Below are 21857 nucleotides of genomic sequence, written 5' to 3' on the forward strand. Positions count from 1 at the left end.
ACCGCCGCCCCGCCGCCTGAGCCTGCGCTGTGGGGCGGTGGGGAAGGCTGGAGCCGCCGCCACTGCCGCCGCCTCCGGCCCTTCCTGCCCCTCAATTGGCTGCGCTGTGGCAGCACCGTGGCGGCCATTTGAGGGGCAGGAAGGGCTTTCTCCACCTTCTCTGGCCCTTCCTGCCCCTCAAATGGCTGCCAGCGTGCTGCAGCCAATTGAGGGGCAGGAAGGGCCGGAGGCGGCGGCAGTGGTGGCAGCTTCAGCTCTAGCCTTCCCCACCACCCTGCAGGCTCTGGTGGTGGTGCGGTGGTGCTGCGGCAGAGGAGCTGCCACCGCTGCCACCAACAAGATAGGTGAGGGTGGGGGTGGGGGGCTGGGGTGGGGGTGGGTTGATGTTTAAAGGCCCCCGCCGCTGCTTGCAAGCAGCGGCGGGGCCCTTTAAACTCAGCCCCGAAGCTTTCCGAAGCATTGCTTTGGAAAGCTTCGATTAGGGATTTCCGAATCTGGCCCCAATTCGGATATCCCTAATCTTTACGGATCGGGTCCGATTTGGGTAATTTACCCGAATCGGAAACCCGAAGCGCACACCCCTAATCTGATGTAGAAACTGTTGAGAGCAGGTTACACTGAGAAGAAAGAGAGGGCAATTTTATCAGTTAAGTGCTCGAAGCTCAAGAGAATGTGTTAGGGGTAACCTTATTTGTACGATTACTGTTTTAAAGTAATAATCAGACTTGCTGAGTTTTAGCCCCCTTCCCCTGGCTGCTTACAGATCCTTTCTTCCTTAACTGACCTCTGAGCAGACCTTTTCTCCCCAGGTGACCTCTATAGCTGAGGAGGCTGTTCCTGCACAAGCACCTAGTGCTGCTCTCAGTCTCCCTCTCTGATTTTAATGACCCCTGCAAACTAGCTTGCTTGTCACTCTGTCCTATAGCTGTGCCTTTGCCTCCCTTAGGACTATATTCCTGGTTTCCCTTTCTTCCCAGGGGTTAGGGAGCTCTGGAGAGTGTCAGACCTTCTCTGCCTCCCTAGGGTCAGGGCACTCCTGGGTGTGCCACATTAGCTGCTCCCCTTCTCCCCCAACGTCAGAGTGCACCAGATTGTGATAAGTAGTAATTTATTTTATTTATGTTATTTGTCACTTTTCTCACTGAGACTCAAAGGCTTCCTTATTATATTACATTGATAGTACTGCCATGAGCGGCTAAAATAAATAAGTTTCTTCCATTTCCTGCTCTTGAGCATCCTATTACCCAAATTGCTATCCATGGGAAGGCCTCAGAATGAGCAAAGTCATCCTTTTTTCTGACATGGACCAAGCACATGTATATCAGGGTATTTTAAACAATATCATAGGATCTGAAACCAGTGTATATATATATCTAGATTTAGCATCACCTCTAAAAGAATGAGGGGGAATAAAAATTCTTAAACTTTTTTTTACTGAATTACAAGAAGAAGCCAAATTAAAGAACTGTTATGGAAAAGAAGGGGGAGAGATTTTTTTAAAAAATCAGAAAACCCCCAAAACTTTCTCTAACAGCTGCCTGTCTGTAGGGGAAAACAAAAAGAGGAGAACCAAAGTCATAGAGGCTTAATCTCAATGGGGAGGGATCTTTGGCAGTGGTGAAGCTGTGTCAGAGCTTGGAAATTGGCCAGGCAGGGGAAGAAAGCACGGCAAAGCAGGCCCAAGAGAAGCAAATAGTAAAATTGGGGTAACTGGAAGAGTTCCAAATCTGCTACGAAAATTGGAGCAGAGGGATAATTTTTTATACCTTTTTGCCAGAGATGAGGAGGGGAAGGGGATGTTGGACCTGAATGGGAGATTGATAAAAATTCAGTCTTCATGGAGATCGGCAACTATGAAAAGGAAGCTTTGTTAATATTGTAAATGGGGATTTGCACAAAAGTATCAAAAATGCTCCTTTGAGGAGGTTTGGAAAAATAGAATATGACTGCACGATTGACATGATTTGAATGGGCAGAAAACTTGCTGTTCAATCATTAAGATATGGAGAAAACTGGCTGGAATTGGTCCATTGTTTTTTGTTTTGGAAATCTAGATGGTTGATTAGGATCAAATTTTTCAGAGAGGAGGATCTGAGGTCCTTGGGGAAATGGTCCTCCAGTTGAATCTCTCTTGAGATGGGCTTTGTGTGATTCATGAAGGAGCTGTCCTGTATTCCATTATGACCTTGGCATGATTCACTGCCATTTTATATTGGTCTAATGCAGACTCCATCTTTTATTTCTAGGCCCATGCTGAGACAAAATGGGGGTCCTCATGAGGTGAGGATCCCGAGGACATCAGTTTTGCATAAAGTTGCCCATGCGCAAAGCAAGGGTTTTGCAAATCAAGACAGACACGTTTTTTAAAAAAATTATAGATTTAATTCATTTGTACCCTGCCTTTCTTCCCAATGTCAACTCAAAGTAACTTACTCCTTTCTTCCACTCCCCAAGGTCACCCAGAAACAGGTAATCTGGGCCAGGATGTTCCATTTCCCTTTATTTTTGGCACTGCAGTTTCCACAATCATTCCCAAGCTGGTGGCCAGTTTTGAAATTCCTAGCTTTATTTTCTGTTGAGTTATGCCAGCCACAGACAGATGGACACGTGCATCCTTTTATTATTGGATAATATCCCACTTGAGTAAATCTAAGCTAGTGATGAAAACAAGGGAATATTTTTTCTGAACTTTTTGATTTTTCATGTAGTATTTTTAGTAGTACTCATACTTTATTGTTTACTATTTTTGTACAGAGGAGATTGCTTTAAGAACTGCAGAAGTTGCTCAGCTTCCCCCTCAAGTGTTAACTGAAGAAGTCATCTGTTTAGACAGCACTAGCAGTGGCAGTGAGGATGATTCTAAAGGAAGACTCCACAGCATTAAAGATGGTAAGGATGAATGGCCATCTTCTGGCATTGCTACTTACAATATCTTTCATTTTCATTCCACTGGGTCTTTCAGACAACCAGAACCCTGGATCCTGTGAGCTGGAGCCTGTGACTCCCTTCTGCTAAGCTGGAGCCTATAACTGTCTTCTGCCAAGTCTTCAGTCAAGGGAGAAAAACTTCCTATAAAGTGTTTTTTTTTTCCCCTGAAGGAGAAAGGCTTTATCCAATGGAGAAAAATATTCTTTTATTGAAGGAAATCTTTGTGTTGGAGGAGGACTTTGTGGAAGGGGAGTCATAAAATCCAGCTTAGCAGAAGGCAGTCATAAAATCCATCCTGTACCTTCCTTTCACTTGTGAAGTACTGCCCTGTGGAGCACAATCCTCTGGCACAATGTGCTTTTCTGCTCATGCAAGATGCTGTTCTTGCGTAAGGAGAAAGTGCCTAGTGCTAAAGGAACACATTCTGCAACAGAGGACTTCCTCCCCAACAGAAGATGGTGCTGAAGGAAGATATAGGATCCAAGCCTGGTTATTGGTCTAAGAGCACATGATGCAACCATGTTGCTGATGCTAAGCAGGTATGAGGTCTGGACAGTGGCTGGATGAGAGAATGCCTAGAAATTCTTTGTACTGTCCCTTGAATTCTCTGATGGAAAGAGGACTGGATATAAATGTCATAAAATTAGAAAAAAAAATTAAATGTATTTATCAATGTCTAGTGCAAATCTTAGGTAACTACTTAGATTGTCCCTAACTCATTTTTCCAACTGTCAGCCCATGATACCTTGCATGAGGATAAACAGTTTGTTCCAATATGTATTTGAATAATTACATTTGACACTGCTGCTTTGCTTAAGTTATTGTTAGACTATAGACCTATTTGCATCTGTGAAACATTTTGTAAACGTCCATAAAATTAGTGCAATTAAAATTTGCCTTTTGTCTTCCATTCACAGATTCCATTTGTTATTGTTAAACTCATTTTTCTCCATATACCTACTTAGCGTTTTACATGTGCTGATTTTGAGAACCTTCATGTTTTTCTTCCCCACCCCACTTATTTCTCTTTCTAGTTGAAAATTAAGCAAAATAATAGTTGAAGGTAAAAAATTTGAAAGATGTGCTGGTATGTTTAGCAATTGAACATGCCAGTGTAATATTTTGGATTTTTTTTACTGCCAACATTTTTTATGAGTTCTTCTAAAGAGAGGAAACAAAATACATGATACAGTTTTATATTTTGTTGCATTACAAAATGATGGATATGCTAATCCCTCACATTTGATTGTTTTGTAGAAGTAATAGAATTAAGTTCAGGAGAAGATGAAGCCCTCCAGATTGTAGACAGCAGTGATTCTGGCAATGAAGGGGATGAAGATGTTACTGAAGAAAGCAGTGGCGCTCATGTGAATGATGCTTTAAATCAATTAGATGCTTCAGGGCAAGTAATTGTTAACATCAACCATCCACCAAATGAAGAGGACCTATATCTGGCTCCTCAACTTGCACGGGCAGTAAAGCCTCACCAGGTATTGGAGAATTTGGCTCTGAACTCAAAGCATTTCAACACTTTATCTTCCAGAAGCTTTATTCTAGTGTAACAGTTCATAACTCAGTATTTTTTGCCTCATGGAGCTGTATGTGCATGCAAATCCAGTACTGTAATTCATTGATTTCCACTATCATACCTATAATCTCTTTGGTAACATGTGCTAATCTTTCTAGATTGGTGGTATCCGGTTCCTGTATGATAATCTGGTGGAATCCTTGGAAAGATTTAAAACCAGCAGTGGGTTTGGCTGTATCTTAGCCCATAGCATGGGGCTGGGAAAAACTCTCCAAGTCATCGCGTTTTTGGATGTACTTTTCCGGCACATCGAGGCAAAAACTGTCTTAGCCATTGTACCTGTAAGTTGGTGTGACAGAAATAATTCACAACTTTGTTAATGTGCTGTTTAAGTGTGTGTGTGTGGGGGGAGGTTCTCCAGAACCCCGAGGAAGCACTTTACAGTTCTTGATTTCCATTTTTGACCTTTTAATTCTTCCCATCCATAGAAAGCCCATTCCTCCTATTGAGGAATAGGGGTGTGCAGCAGAAAAAAAGGGATATAATTAGGAAATGAATATCAGAAATGCCATGAATATTTGGTATTCCTGTTATTCAGGTCAGATTTTCTAATTGGATTTGGTTTTACTAGAAAATCCCAAATATATTTGGCCATTATTCCCTATGGGACAAACTATCTGGGGGGGGGGGCTGGGGGGCATTTTTCAAGCAAACCACCAAATTTTAAGGGACCCTAGTCCTTCCTAAAGACTCCTCAAGTTTCAGGAAGATTGGACCCACGAGTCCAATTCTATGGGCCCCTGAACAAGCTACCCCTAACTGTTCATTGTCTCCTATGGGGGAAAACGTTCCGAGGCTTTTCAGAGCAAAGAAACCTTAAGCCAAAGGGGCAGCCCCTGGCCAAAAGCCAGTCCCAGTATTAGTCCCACTCCCAATGCAAGCTGAATCAACAAAGCCCAACAGAACCAAATTGAAGCAAGGGAACCAACATGAAACTAGAGAATCTCACCAAAGCTGCCGCAACAGAACCAATGTCAAAATGAAGAATTCCACCAGAACAATGTCAAACATAAGACTCTCACCAGAACCAAAGCAGTGGAACCAACATCAAGCTAGAGAATCCTGCCAAAACTAAACTGAAGCAAGGGACACTTTAAAAAGTTAATAAACAGCAAACAAACAACCGCTTAAGCAATCCCCCAACAAGAACAACTCTTAATTATATATAAAGAAAATGTCAGACTGTGGCTAGATAATGTCCTTCCTACAGATTCTCCTTTACAAGCAAACAAGAGTCCATTGTTTGAATAAGGAAACTTTACTGCAGAAGTAGTTCATTATAGTCCACTGGCCTGAATAGAAGATTCAGGATGGTACAAGAGCATTGTTACCAATGAAGAGAAAAGCATGAGGTACAAAGTAACAGTTCCCAGCTGAACCAGCCTCCCCCCATAGTTCTCAAAACAACATCTTTCAGACTTGGGAAGCTGGACTCTCTCAAGGCCAATCTTGGGTGGAACGTTGTTAGACAAAACAATCCCTTTCGGTGAGAAGTCTGCTTGGGAACTTGTGCACCTGTGGAGAAAGCACTTAAACACTAGAAGCATTAGAAAATGGAGTCAGTACAGCTCATATACACACTGAACCTGACATTCTGCCCCCTTTAAAATAAATCCCCCCCAGGTTTATATGGATAGCGAGTATGAAAAGCTTTGGTTAGTCTAGGAGCATGAACATGTACAGAATTCACCCACTCATCGAACCCAGAGTCAAAGTCCTTCCACCGGATGAGGTAAAACAACTGATTGCATTTGATTTTAGAGTCCAAAATTTGTTGTACTTCGTAGTGTATTTGGTCATCTATCAAAGTTGGAATGGGTGGAGCTTTGACGTGCCATTTATCATCTATTGGAGCCTTCTTTAACAGGCTGACATGGAAGGTGTCATGGACATGGCGAAGATTTTTGGGTAAATTTACAGCAACAGTCACTTTGTTGATTACTTTGCGCACCGGAAAAGGTCCAAGGAACTTTAACGCCAGTTTGTGGCTGACTTGTGCTAGTTTTAAATTTTTGGTGGATATATAAACATGATCTCCTGGTTGTAAATCCCATTCGGCCGCACGGTGGCGATCTGCGTACTTCTTGTAATCCTGTTTGGCTTTCTCTAGGTGTTTTTTAATGAGAGTCCATTGCTGGGCTGCCTCCCCCCACCATGAAGACACATCTGGAGAAGTCGGTGCGAGGGAAGGGGGAGCGTCTAACGGAAAAGGATTGAAGTGGGCCCCATACACAACCTTGAAAGGGGCTTCCCCTGTAGATGCATGTACACTGTTGTTGTATGAAAACTCCGCTAGAGGAAGGAGGTCTACCCAGTTATCTTGTTGGAAATTGATGTAGCAACGAAGGAATTGCTCTAAGATTTGATTAGTTTTTTCCGACTGCCCGTCGGTTTGCGGGTGGTGGCTTGAACTGATTCCTTGCTCAATATTCAACATCTGTAAAAGCTCCCGCCAGAAGTTGGCAACGAATTGTCCGCCGCGATCCGAAATCACCTTGGACGGAAAAGAATGTAATTTTACAATGTGTTTTAGAAATAGGTCTGCCAGTTTTCGAGCGGTGGGTATAGTGGTACATGGAATGAAATGGGCTTGCTTGGAAAACAGATCCACTACCACTAAAATGCAGTTATGTCCCTTGGATACTGGTAAATCAGTGATAAAGTCCATGGATATCGTCTCCCAAGGTCTACTGGGCGTTTCCAAGGGTTGCAATAGACCCGGAGGTTTCCCCTTTCGAGTTTTGGCACTGAGGCAAATGGGGCAGGAGGCTACGTATTGGGAAATGTCTTTGCGCATGCCCGGCCACCAGAACTGCCGTTGTATTAAATGTAGCGTTTTCAAGTAACCGTAGTGTCCTGCGGTGGGGGCATCATGACACCGCTGCAAAACCTCCTTCCGCAGACTGTCGGGCACATAAAAGCGATTTCCTGATAACCAATCCCCCTGCGGGGATTGATTTAGTTTGGATTTGGGCACTTTATCCCCCTCCCTTTCCACCTCAGCCTTAAGTTTCGATTTCCATTCTTGGTTGTGCGGAAGGGGCTGGATTGTGCGGCTGCGTGTAGTTACCACACCTCCCAATTGCGTAGGTGAGAAGACTGTATCTATAGTCTCCTCCCGTTTGCTTTTATGTTGGGGCATGCGCGATAGGGCGTCTGCAAGAAAGTTAGTTTTGCCCGGTAGGTAGTTTAAAGTGAAATTGAATTTGGAGAAAAATTCGGCCCACCGTAATTGTTTGGCATTTAATCGGCGAGGACTTCGGAGGGCTTCCAAATTTTTATGGTCTGTCCACACTTCGAATGGGTGGCGTGCCCCCTCCAACCAATGCCGCCAATTCGTGAGGGCTGCCTTTACTGCAAAGGCTTCCTTCTCCCACACATTCCAATTTCTTTCTGCCTCAGAAAATTTTCTCGATAGGAATGCACAAGGTTGAAGTCTCCCGTCCTCCCCCTTCTGCAATAACACTCCTCCAATTGCAGTATCGCTGGCGTCGACCTGCACTATGAAGGGGTAATTTTCATCGGGGTGGCGGAGAATGGGTTCTGTTATGAACTGCATTTTTAAGCGTTCAAAGGCTATTTGGCAATCAGGCGTCCACAGCAATTTGGAACTGGGCTTTTTTGCTTGATCCCCTTTGTCTTTGGTTCTTAACAGTTCCGTCAGGCGAAGCGTGATCTGTGCGAAATTTGCAATGAATTCCCAGTAAAAGTTGGCAAATCCCAAGAAAGATTGCAGTTCTTTACGGGTAGTGGGAGTTTGCCATTCTTGGATCGCCTGTATTTTGGCTGGATCCATTTTTAAGCCATCTTGGGATATACAGTAACCAAGGTAAGTGAGTTCAGTTTTATGGAATTCGCATTTAGACAGTTTAATAGGCAGTTTGTTATTCATTAGGGTTGCCAGGACCTTTTTGACCAATTGTACATGGTCTTCTTCCGATTCTGAATAAATTAACACATCATCAAGATACACCACCACTCCTTTATACAGAAATTCATGTAGCACTTCATTTATCATGGACATGAATACAGACGGGGCTCCAGTTAATCCAAAAGGCATAATTAAATATTCGTATTGTCCAAGGGCTGTATTAAAAGCGGTTTTCCACTCGTCCCTGGCTTTGATACGAACATGGAAGTAAGCATCTTTCAAATCTAATTTTGTAAAGATCTTACCTTGAGCCACGACGTTGAGAAGATCTCGGACGAGTGGGATGGGGTAGGCGTTGTTGGTTGATACAGCATTAAGTCCTCTAAAGTCTGTGCATAGTCGGAGTCCTTCGTCTTTCTTCTTTACGAAAAGTACTGGTGCCGCATGGGGACTATTGGCTGGACGAATGAACCCTCTCTGGAGATTGGTGTCAATGAACTTTCGGAGTTCTTCTCTTTCATGGAGACTCATGGGGTAGAGTCGGCCCTTTGGTAGTGAGGCTCCGGGTAAAATCTCTACCGCACAATCGGTCCGTCTGTGCGGGGGTAGGGTATCGGCTTCCTCCTCAGAGAAGGCCGGTAAGTAAGTCCAGTAATGTTCGGGTATTTGATTTATTTCCTCCTGTGTAAGGAGGGCCTTTTCGGTGTGGGTCGGATTGGTACCCCAATTTTGATTCCACCGATGGTCTTCGCAGTTGGCGTGACTGAAAGTGACGCTTCTTTCTGCCCAATCTATGTAGGGGTTGTGATCGCATAGCCACTTACTGCCCAGAATTAACGGGTATTTGGCTGTGGCACTGATAACAAAGGATCTTTTTTCCCAGTGTTGGCCCATGCCCGTCACCACCGGAATTGTTTCAGTGGTGACGGGGTTCATATTGGTGCCATCCATTTGCTCGAAGATGACTGGGTTTTTTAATTCCCGCACTGGTAATACCAGTCCATTAACTAGGGCTGGAGCAATGATGTCTCTTGAGCAGCCTGAGTCTATTAGGGCTTGTACACGGATATGCATCTTTCTTTCAGGGTTTAACAAAGTCACTGGCATAAACAATATGGACCCTTGTGGCCGGTCCCTTGTTGGGACGGACCGAGGGTGGATCTGCCGTTTGGGTCCCTTCACGACAGATCCATTTTGTTTCCCGACTGGGGGCTTTCCGGATTCTCCTCTCCGTTCAAAACTGTAGGGTCATAGTCCATGAGTTCTTCCACCTCTAACCCTCTGTCGGGGACATTTCGTTGGGAAGTGCCACGACCCCGGCCTAATCAGGGAGCTGGTGTTGGGCGTTGCGATGTGGGAAATGGAGCCGGGGTTGGATGCCGTAATTGGAGCGGAGGTCTTTGCACAAGCCGGTATGGACATTGCGCTGCAAAGTGACCACCTTGCCCGCATTGCAAGCACAAACCTTGTTGCCATCTAGCATCTCTCGCTCCTCGGGTAGCATGTCCAGTGCCCCGTCCTCCCTTCTGCAAAGTTAGGGGCCGTCTTTGTCCCGATTGTTGTTGTTGTTCAACTAATCGGACTTCTAATATACGATTCTCAACTTCACAGGTTAGTTGAATCCATCCTAACAGCGTAGGAGGATTGTCTTGCATGAGAGCTCTGTCCAAAAGTTTCGGGTTTAACCCCTGTTTGAACAGTATTATTTTAGTGGATTCCTCACACCGGGGGCATTTGGCGGCCAGCTGTCGGAATTTTGTAACATAGTCTCTGGCCGACATGCTGCCTTGCTTAATAGCTTGCAACTCCGTTCTGGCTCTAGTTTCTTCTAACGGGTCTTCGTATTGTGCCCTTAGAGCATCCACCAACCCTTGTAAGGTATTGAGTTCTGGGGCCCCAACATTATATAATCCTACATACCAGTCTGCTGCTCTGCCTTGAAGCCGTGATCCGAGATGTTCGATCTGGCTGGCCTCGCTTCCGAATAGATGTCCCCATCGATTGAAGAACTGTACCACTTGTACCAGAAAAAATCCCAACTTGGAGGGGTCTCCGTCAAAAGTGGCTTCCAGTTTCACCCAGCCCATTGGGAGATCTTGTCTCGGGGCTGGGGTGGTAGTGGGGTAATAGTCCATCGGAATGGTTAGCTGCGTTTGCGGTGTGATAGGAGGCTGCTGGGGGGGTGGGGGCAATTGTGGTTGTGGTAATGGTTGCCCGGGTCCCCCCGGCTGCGGCGGTAGATGCGGGGCCGGTTGAATTGGTGGTGGTCTTATCGGTTGGGTCGGTGGCAGTATCACCGGTTCAACGGGCGGTGGCCGTACCGGTTGGGTAGGGGGTGGCCGAACAGGTTGGGCCGGAGGTGGTCGCTGGGGTGCGGGTCGGAGCGGCCGAAGTGGGAGAGGTCTTACCGGTTGATCGGGAGGTGGTAACACCGGTTGAGCTGGAGGTAGCCTTACAGGCTGCTGTGGCGGTATTTGTTGAGGTCGGAGTGGAAGGGGCCGCTGCGGTGTGGGCCTGATAGGTGCCGGACCGCGTGGGCTTGCCCCTCCCGGCATTGCCAATCTCGGACTTGGAAGTAGTCCTCGGGGTATGGTCTGCAGAGGTTGACCCCCCCCGGAGGCTGTTGCAAGGGGGTTGTTGTAGGCGTTTGGTGTGGTGTCTCCCCCCTTGGAGGAGCTGGAAGTTCTTCTTGCTGATCCGGTTGGAGAATTACCGGAGAAGTTGGGGGGGGGGTATTACCGGAGTAGTTGATCCCGTCGGGCGGATTGGCTCATCTTCGCCCGCTCCCGGTACCTCTGTCGGAGTATCTCCAGGGCAGGAATCTTCCTCTTCCTCCGTGTCAGATGTAGACCCCTCAGGATCGTCTGGGCACAGGTTATCGGAGCAGGAATCCCCTTCACCTCCTGTCCCTTGTTCGTCCGTAGGTGTCGGCTGAAATGGGGCGGGCTCCCGCGGGTTGGAAATAACGCTTTGGAGGGTAGCTATTTGTAGAGCCATTTCTTCGGGTGATGGTCTGTCTCCGTTCCCCGCTACCATTACTGAGAGTAGATGTATGGCATGAGCTAGGCTTTCTTCCATATCGGCTAACCTAGCTTCTAGTAATTGAACTCTACTTGGAACCTGTTGGTCCGTCGGTCTCTCACTCAGTATCGTTGAGTCTCCTGCGGTGGTGGCCACCGGGGTACTCGGCCTCCAGGGTGGTGGGTCTCCTTGATCGTCTTGCGATCTCGCTGCTAGAATTCCTTTGGCCAATCCAGTAACTGCGGAAATGCCGGAATCCACAGCAAGGGTACGACTTTGCATTTGTACCCAACGTTGTTCGGAAATCTCTGGTTGCCCCGTCCACGGGGTGACTTCCGAGTAGTCCCAGCTTAGGACGCCGCGGCGGGACGTTTCCCATTCCATCTGTTCGGTTGTCCGGTTCCAAAATAGCCATGGTTGGCTGTTGGCCTGCTCAGGGACTGTTTCTAGACTTCGGCGCCCATCCATAGGTAACGGATGGAGCATCCCGCTGGCCCTGCGTTCTCTCGTTTCCCGAGGTCTGGGTCCCCACTCCGAGGGTGTGGGCACCGAGAACAGTGAGATGGTGGTGGCCTCAGCTTTTCACCCTCACTGTCGAGATCGATGAGAGGAGGGGTGGTAGTTGAAGCTCCGTTCCCTGCCGGTGCCGGGCCTTGAGGTTGCAACTGTTGATCGCCGGGAGAAGCATACGGATCAAACAAAGGATCCCTGTCCGGGACTGCTTTGGATTCCGATGAGCCTGGCTTAGACATGATTGGTAACAAAATGTCAGACTGTGGCTAGATAATGTCCTTCCTACAGATTCTCCTTTACAAGCAAACAAGAGTCCATTGTTTGAATAAGGAAACTTTACTGCAGAAGTAGTTCATTATAGTCCACTGGCCTGAATAGAAGATTCAGGATGGTACAAGAGCATTGTTACCAATGAAGAGAAAAGCATGAGGTACAAAGTAACAGTTCCCAGCTGAACCAGCCTCCCCCCATAGTTCTCAAAACAACATCTTTCAGACTTGGGAAGCTGGACTCTCTCAAGGCCAATCTTGGGTGGAACGTTGTTAGACAAAACAATCCCTTTCGGTGAGAAGTCTGCTTGGGAACTTGTGCACCTGTGGAGAAAGCACTTAAACACTAGAAGCATTAGAAAATGGAGTCAGTACAGCTCATATACACACTGAACCTGACAGAAATACTAGCAAGCAGCAAAGCAAGCAACTCTTGTATTTAACCAGAAAAGGCCGTCTTCCCAATGCACATCCATTATCCGCTTACTCACTTCCCCTGAAACAAAGTAACAAAAACAGCTTGGAGAAGCAGCCAACCAGCTTTAAACTGGCTGGGCTGTGTTTGCTGGCCAAAACCAAATATATTCAGTTTTATCTGGCATTAATGTATTCAAAATCCCAATTCTATTTGAGATTCTCTAATTTGATTTGGTATACCTGGATAATGCTGATTTAGCCATTATCCAGGTATATATTTGGTATATCAATACTGAATCACTGAATTTGGTATATCAGTACTGAATCACACACTGCTATTGACAAACAAATACAGGAACTACCCTATACCTCATGGTAATTATTAGTGTTTTTTCCTGATTTACTTGAGATTTTGAACTGAATGCATTGTAGAGTATGTCATATCTGCTATATTTATATAAAACAGTGTAGTATAAAAATGTGCATATACATAAATCTCTGAATTTAAATCTGAAGCTCTTGTATGTTTTGAATGCACAGTGTTCTTGGACTTTGTAGTTCAACAGTTTTGATATAAGCCCTTTTTTGTTTCAGAATTGTAGAAGACATTTTTCACTCTTCCTTTCCTTTGCTTATAGGTGAACACTCTTCAAAACTGGCTAGCAGAATTCAACATGTGGCTTCCAGCACCAGAAGCCCTTCCTGCTGATTATGACCCAAAAGAGATTCAGCCTCGTAACTTCAAAGTTCATATCCTGAATGATGAGCATAAGTAAGTGCTATTAATATCCTTAGAGTGATACCATGTACATTTATACCCTGTCCTTATGACCCTCAAAACATGCATTTATGTGCAACAGATCTAATATTCAGCAATAAGTAAAATGAAAATCAGAAAAATGATACTCATAAAACAGTAGCCAATTTAACATGCAGTTCCAAAAACCTTCTGAAATAGTCCTGTTTTATGTGAGCTCCTAAAAGTTGATCCTGACTAGCTTTTCCTAGAGCTGCTTTAAATGAATAGGGTGATTTCTATTGGTGAAGATAATCACACAGATTTTATGCACCACTGCCTTACTGCTCCAAGAAATTATATGGAAGCCAGCAGTGTTACTTGAACAAGATGTCAGATGCTTACTAAGACTAGCCCTAGTCTATGCCAGAACTGCTGCCTCTACTTTATTTTAGTCTAGTTGAAACTTCCAAATAATATTCACAAGTAGCCATATATGGAACACATAAGAGTAGTCCAGACTAAGCATGTATGACATTAGTAAGATCTAGTTGCTTTGCTATGATGGATAGGATGGTAGAGATGAATGATGGCCAAGTGGAAGCTATTACTCGTATTGACAGAAAAGATGGGAAACAATGTGAACAACCAAAGTCTATAAATCCACTGTTAAGCAGAAGGTTCCCTAAATCCCACTATTTAAAGTCTATCTAAAGTACGTCTATTTAAAGTACTATCTAAAGTTGTTTGTGTTAACTGTTCACTGCTGAATTAAATTTACAGTGCAATCACACTCAAGTTTATTTAGTGGGACTTACTCTTATGAAAGTGTTCTCAGGATTCATTAATAAAATAGAACTATTTTGTCTTTTTATTGGTTGAATGGCAGTCTGGTGAAGAAATTATATGTCTTTTTTATAAATAGCTATACCCAAATCCTCTTACAATTGTTGTGAGCACTTTTCCATTGTATGAATATGCTTTAATGATACGTCAGGATGCTTATGCTGGTGGTGTTTTAAGATTCACTATGAACATTTGGGAGCATCTGATTTATGTAATTGAACTGGTTAATATTTTTCAGATATGTGTTTTGTTATGTTCAGAGACACTGATCCATTTGTGCTTTTTGGATTTCTTTATAGAACCACAGCAGCACGTGCCAAAGTGGTAAATGATTGGGTAACAGATGGTGGTGTGCTGTTGATGGGTTATGAGATGTACCGTCTCCTTTCACTGAAGAAATCCTTTGCCACAGGCAGAAAAAAGAAAACGAAGAAACAAACTGGCCCTGTAATTATTGATTTGGATGAAGAGGATCGGCAACAGGAGCTCCTAAAAGGTGAGAGGGTTTTACAGACTTCCATTTAACAGGTATGTTGCTAGTTTTACTAATATTTAAATATGAGGGTGGTACAGTCCAGAAGTGGAAAAGTCCCCGTCAAGTAAGTTCATCTGCTTGTTCTCAGAAAGGAGATTGACCAGGTAAGACACAACTTCTCTTTATTACATAAAGGTGTTACTTGCTTAGAAACATAGGTCCTATATATTTTATGTAGAACCAAGACTGAATGACCATTGGCCAGTAGTTTCCCTAGCTTAAAGCAACTCTTTCTGAATGGATTTATATTTGATACAGTTTTACTTCCAGTGAAGGCTCTGCAGAGAATGCTTTAGTTACAAAGAGCTTGCATTACCAAAAACTTGTTTTGCTTGTTTGTTTATATTTATTTTTTTAAATGTGTACCCTGCCTTTTTGCCCTCATCAGGACCTCCAAGACAGCTAACAGATTAAAAATGTACATAATAAAAATTTAAAAAAATTATAAATAATATACATAATAGAAACCATTAAAACCAAACAAAAAAAATATGATTAAAACAATTAAAACCAAGGTATAAAAATGACAATTAAAACATAGGACAGGGAGGAGGGGTTTACTGAAGAATGCCAGATGAAACAAAAAGGGTTTTACCTGTTGGCAGACGATGGCAACAGAAGGGGACAGAGGAGTCTTTCTGGGGAGAGATTTCCAGAATTTTGATGCCACAACCAAGAAGGCCCTCTCCAGGATTGTTAGCAGAAGGCTGAGCACCTGAAGCAGGGCCTACAAAGATGACTGGAGTGGTTAGGTAGGTTCATAAGGTGGTATGCTGGTCCCAAGCTATATAGGTCAACACCAGCACTTTGAATTGTGCCTGGGAACAAATTGGGAGCCAGTGTAGATGGACTAAAACTGAAGTGATATGATACCTACGATCCACTCCAGTCAGTTAAAGTTTCTGAACATTTTTCAAGGGCAGCTCCACATAGAACATATTGCAGTAATCTAATCTAAATGTAACCAGGGCATGCACCACAGTGGCCAGATCTTTTCTATCCAGGAAAAGCCTCAGCTGGCTAACTGTTTGAAGCTCATAAAAGACACCTGTGGCCACAGTTGCCACCTCCTTATCCAGCGGTAAGCCTTGATGCCAGAGCATCCGCAAAATACTGACATGTTTCTTCAAGGAGATTGCAATCCTATCCAGTATGGGTGAGATCCTTAAGTCCCAGATCAGACTTTCTGCTCACCAGCAGCTCTTCCATCTTGTCAGGATTAAGCTTCATTTTATTAGCCCGTATCTACTCCAAAACTGCCTCCAGGCACTGGATCAGGGTTTCCACAGCCTCCCTGGGATTGGCTGGATGTGTGAGACAGACCTGTCATCTGTATATTTCTGACAATCCAACCCAGATCTCTGGGTGATCTCTTCCAGAAGTTTCGCGTAGAAGATGGAGCTTTATGGGATCCCAGAGACCAAAGGTCTGAAGAACAGTCTCCCTGCTTCACTTTCTGGAACCTACCCTCTAGGTAGGACTAGAACCACTGCAAAAGGGTGTTTCTGAGTCCCAGCCCGGAGAGGCAGTCCAGAAGTATACCATAGTTGGTGGTATGAAAGCCTCTGACAGGTCCAGGAAGGATCAGTGGCGTTGCACTCGCTCTGTCTACCTCCTGGCACAGGTCACCTACCAGGGCAGCCAATGTTATTTCAGTCCCATAACCAGGCTTGAAACCTGATTGGAAAGAATCCAAACAATCTGCTTTATCCCAGAATGCTTGAAGTTGCCCAGCCACCACTCATTCGATCACCTTGCTCAAGAACAGAACAATTGAGACTGTTTAATACTTATCAAAATCTTTTGCGTCCAGTGTAGGCTTCTACTAGTGGACACACCAAATCTGTTTCAAAGCTGGGGCAACCACCCCTTTTTCATGCTGTTGCTGTGTTCTGTGGTTTGGTTCATGGGGAATTTTAAATTGCACCCAAAAGGTGGTGCCATTAACCTCTGTCAGAGTTAAATAGATATCATTGAAACCCAGTTGCTATTTCTGAATTGTCTGTTTTCTTTTTCTCAAACTTCAAAGTGGGGTTTTCAGTTACTCATTTTCCTTTCTGTTAAATCAAGAATTATGAATTGCAGATTTCAGTGTGTTTTCCTCTTCCTTCAGGAATTGAAAAAGCTTTATCCCGCCCTGGTCCAGATGTGGTCATCTGTGATGAGGGACACCGGATAAAGAATTGCCATGCCAGCACCTCTCAGGCCTTAAAGAACATCCGGTCTCGGCGGCGGGTGGTACTGACTGGCTATCCTCTGCAAAACAACTTGATTGAATACTGGTGTATGGTAGACTTCGTTCGTCCTGACTTCCTTGGTACCCGGCAGGAATTCAGTAACATGTTTGAGCGCCCCATCCTGAATGGGCAGTGTATTGATAGCACCCCTCAGGATGTTCGCCTCATGAGGTATCGCAGTCATGTCCTGCATAGCCTACTGGAGGGCTTTGTACAAAGGTGAGGCCATATGCATTTCCCAGAATCTCTGTCTTTTGAAGTAGCTCTTTAAATGATAAGCGCTGAGTAGTGGAACTTTAGGTATTGTTTTAGCTGTTCAAGGCAGGCAGGTGAAAATTAGCTAAAGAACAAGATCTGTAGAATTGCAAGTTGCAGTCATCACATGGATGAGGCTGAGTTAGAGTTACAAATAAATTATTTTGAAGCCGAACCTTGAGTTTTTTAGTTTGCATTTTGTCGAAGTCCTGCTGATTAAGTGTACAGAAGTTTGAAGTCTATTGTACTTGTGGGTTTCCTGTAAAACTCTTTGTTTGTTTGTTTATGAACTGAGGCTTGTCTCTTTAATGCTGTATTCCTTGGGAGTAGAGGCATATTTCTTAGGAATACTGCTAAGGAGCTGTGTCCTGCGTATGGAGGGACATCTCTGTTGATACCATTTTGATTCTTAGTCATCAAATATAACTTTGTAGCCTGCAATATATGAATAGGAATATATTTTATAGCATTTCCCATCTAGGATTGTGAAAACTTTTACTGAGATGTGCTAATTTAAGCATGGCAAATCCTGTTTGAATTGTATAAACATAATCTTACAACATATTGAAAAACTGAGAAAGTTATGTTTGATCAGAGGCCTAGTAGGTACCGAGAATGAATCCTGCTTGCTAAGGAAATCCACTTCCACTTTAGTTAATGTGTTTGTCATGGCTAAGATTTTGTCTAACAGTTAATAATAGCGTAGAAAACTGAAATCTTGGCCCAAAGTGAGCTGTAAAGACTTTACCCATTCTGTGTTGCTTCTATAGACGAGGGCACAATGTGCTGAAAGTTCAGCTTCCCTATAAGGAAGAACATGTCATCTTGGTGCGTTTGTCAAAGATCCAGCGGGCTCTTTACACTGAGTTCATGAACCGGTTTCGTGATGCAGGCAACAGTGGCTGGCTGGGACTGAACCCCCTCAAGGCCTTCTGTGTTTGTTGTAAGGTGTGTATAAATAGGAAAAGGGAGTGATATCCTGTGCAGATTTGTAGCAAAAGTAGGAATCCCATATGTAAGGATTAGTGACATACAGTTTTCAGGCCTTGCCATTTTCCTTGCGCATTTTGAATATTGTTGTTTTTTGTTTTGCTTTTAACATCACAATGATGACGACAAGCAGACTCAGCAAGACTAAGTTCCTGCTGGTTAGTATTATGTATTTCTTGAATGCTGCTAATTTTATATTACAATGCTTCGGCTTGTGATTTATTTGAATTTGAATATTTTTATTACAGTATTTTGAAGACATAAAGATAAAAGCAGTTACAGGCATGCTTTGGAAGTAATGCAGTATAGAAGATATTTCTGTATATTTAAAAATACTTCATACCATTTTCAGATTAAAGGCTTTTAATTTTATTTTTTGGCATGTTATCTTTTGTTCCCCTAGCTCTTGTATAATAAATAACTAGATTGCAAGTCCTTTGAGGACTCTGATTCATATTTAGTTTGTGGTGAAATTGCTTTTATTCTCAGTTCCCCACAAGGATATTTTATAACTATGAATAAATATAATAGCTTATCTTTCCTTGGACTCATTACTTCCTACATATTTAATAAATAGATTTCCAAAGTCTTTAGTTGAAAAAGTATGCCTTCAGAGTTTTCAAATATCTAAAAAAATTGTCTCCTTCTTTTAGATCTGGAATCACCCTGATGTGTTATATGAAGCTTTGCAAAAAGAGAATTTGGCAAATGAACAAGATCTAGATGTGGATGATCTTGGCACAGCTGGTACCAATTCACGCTGCCAGTCGCAGGGGATGAAAGGGAAATCTGAGAGCAATGCTTTGGGACCGCCGATTGGAGAGGCTACCAACAGCAAATACATTCAGGGTATTGGCTTCAATCCCTTTCAGGAGAGGGCCAATCAGGTTGTCACTTATGAATGGGTGAGTATCAGATTCAGAATTCCATATTAGGTTTTTTCTGGTTCCTTCCTCCAGCAAAAAGGAAGACTCCTCAAACTGATACTGGAACAATTTCTAATATGGTACCTGTGTATTGTTATGGCTGTTGATAAACTAGGCATGAACTGCCTCATGCATGCCATTCCCTTGTGAAGGTGTTTGTAAGAAATGTGTACAGTGTTGCATGTGAAATCAGGCACACGTTAGTTTTGAAATAGTTTGTGGAGCACAATAATTTTAATTGCAGTAAAATAAACATCGATGCCTAACATAATTTGTGACAATGTACATGAATTTCTACATGTAAGAACAGTTTTCATGCTTGAAATGATGCTGTACAGCAGTAGTAATATCCTTAACCACTCTCTCACTTGTTATAAAGAGCCTCCTGTTCTGCTGCCATCTTTGTTGTGATCAAGAGGGATTTCAGATCTCTGTGGCTGTCACTGCCCTGAAGACATTTAAAGTCATTTTCACCAGAGGCATGGAATGCAGTTTCTCTGCTTTTTTCAGAGCGTGGCTGGCATTCAGAACTTTAAGTGAATTGGCTGTAGAGAGATCTTAATGAGACGAACATGCAAATAATGATTCAAAAGCAACAACTCAGTGTTGAAGAGTGGGTTCCGTCTGAGAACAGTGATTGAATTTATCTACAAAGCACTACCAAGATACCTGAACGCATGCTTCCGTATTGATTGCCATTGTGGTTGAGGTGCCTTATGCTAATAGTCTCCAGCTATAAAACACAGGACAGATGGTAAAAAACTTCTCAAGAGGGAGAGCATGAGAGTTTGTTTCTGTATGGAAGTAGTTGCTAGTTAAGAATAGCAGAGCTTTGGTTCAGTGTTTGCTTTCAGGCCTTGGCCTAATGTTAAAAGTGCTGGCTAAGCTAATTAAACACCTGCAGAGCAGCTCTGAGTGATTCGACCTTGAAGGCTGTCTCAGAGAAAGTCGATCTGTCCTCCCTGAATGTTCTCAAAACCGCACTAATTAACTGCTTGGCTCTGATTGGCTCTCAAGTTGCTTGGTGATGCACTGAGTTCTAGAAAAGATGTCTTCTCAGTGAACCAAAAAACCCTTCACTATTCTCTCACCTTGACATGCCTCCATGCTGGACCACCTAGGCATGGAGAGGCCACATATTCAACTAGATAGGTAAGATGAACATCCAGCCAACACCAACCAGAGATACTTAAGTTAACAAGCTGTTAAGTTTTATATAGAAAGACTTATCTAGCAACAGTATGGTTTATTTGTTTTATGTCTGTTGCCTGTTTGGGTGCTTTATGCTTTGCAACACTCCTGTAACTTAGTAAACTTGATTTATATTTTTAAGCCAAGTCTGGAGTTGCTGATGGGGACGTGGGTACACCCCAGAATGAACCCAAGGACTGGAGAGCCAAGGCCTCAGGGAAGGCAGGTTTCTCAGTCCCACAAAGTAAAAGGATAGTGCGTCTCACCTGCCTGACAGTTGGTATGGCTGTTTTCCGCACCCAAAGTAGGTTTGGGGTGGCTATCTCTACTGTTTCCAGCCTTGCTTTTTTTAACGACTTGATGCTCATCGCATTATTTTGTGTAGAAACTTTGTTTCTGGATGGAAGGCTCATCTTTGCACATGAACTACTTAGACTGAGTGAATTGTCCATTATTGTCTAATATTCTATTTCTGATGAAGTTTGAATAGAGTAGAAGATACTTGAGTAGAAGCACAGAGAATGCTAGGAAATTAGATTTGTCTCATTAGAATCGTATAGATTTAAGGGGTCGCTTATATGACACAGCAGCAAACCTCTCCTTAGGTACAAAGTATTCTGTTTACCTACAGGCTAAAGACATCCTTTGTGACTACCAGACTGGAGTCCTGCAGAACTCACCCAAGATGGTGTTGCTGTTCCATCTTGTGGAGGAAAGTGTGAAACTTGGAGACAAAATATTGGTCTTCAGGTAAGAGGCAGAATTGCTATCTGCAAGTTTTTTATATCTTTATGCAGTGTTGCTGTACTTTAAATTCTAGTGTAATGAAATTTCTTAAATACATTATTTATGTTAATAAATTAAAACTACCCAATTAAACTTTGCAAAGAAGCATGCCTTTATGGAAGGAGATTCTCAACCACTCTGGGCATTCTCCCCTCCCCCCTTTACAACAGGGTGTAACGGTTAGAGTGTCAGACTAGAATCTGGGAGACCGAGATTTGAATCCCCATTCTGCCACAGAAGCTTGCTGAGCAACCTTGGGCATATAGCAATCTCTTGGCCTAACCTACCTCACAAGGTTGTTGTGATGATAAAATGGAGAAGAACAATGCAGGCTGTTTTGGGTCCCCATTGGGGAAAATGGTGGAGTATAAATGAAGAGTTCCCTTCAAGGCTGTTGAAAAACTACTATAAATCCAGAATTCACTAGCCAGGCTTCTAGCTGGAACTGGCCAGAGGGACCATATTACTCCTGTTCTTAAAGGTCTGCACTGGTTGCTAGTTTTATTTTTACAACCCTAAATAACTTGGATCCTAGTTAGCCAAAGGAGCACTACTTCCTGTATGTTCCTCTAAGATTGTCTAAAGATACTGTTGGAAATACACCTGGTTTCTGAAGTATAGTCGGGTGGCTTATGGATCTACAGCCTTCTCAGCTGTGGCATACCATCTGTGAAACTCTCTATTCAGGGAGGGCTACATAGCCTATGTATTCACCTTTGGTTAACTGGTGAATATAATCTTCTAGAAG

At 43.5% G+C, this 21857-nt stretch overlaps 1 protein-coding gene across 6 annotated transcripts in view; it reads left to right on the forward strand.

The window, feature by feature from the left end:
• Positions 1–21857, forward strand: part of RAD54L2 (RAD54 like 2) — a 131040-nt gene that overhangs the window by 80460 nt on the left and 28723 nt on the right. For all 6 annotated transcript variants that reach the window (XM_054976864.1, XM_054976863.1, XM_054976862.1 and 3 more), the window contains 9 exons: positions 2755–2889; positions 4186–4418; positions 4615–4797; positions 13246–13379; positions 14489–14685; positions 16838–17180; positions 17987–18164; positions 18860–19111; positions 20955–21073. In XM_054976864.1, coding sequence (XP_054832839.1) covers positions 2755–2889; positions 4186–4418; positions 4615–4797; positions 13246–13379; positions 14489–14685; positions 16838–17180; positions 17987–18164; positions 18860–19111; positions 20955–21073 — 1774 coding nt within the window. The remainder of the gene's footprint in view (positions 1–2754; positions 2890–4185; positions 4419–4614; positions 4798–13245; positions 13380–14488; positions 14686–16837; positions 17181–17986; positions 18165–18859; positions 19112–20954; positions 21074–21857) is intronic.

The sequence above is a fragment of the Eublepharis macularius genome, chromosome 4, assembly GCF_028583425.1.
Source record: "Eublepharis macularius isolate TG4126 chromosome 4, MPM_Emac_v1.0, whole genome shotgun sequence".
NCBI lineage: Eukaryota > Metazoa > Chordata > Lepidosauria > Squamata > Eublepharidae > Eublepharis > Eublepharis macularius.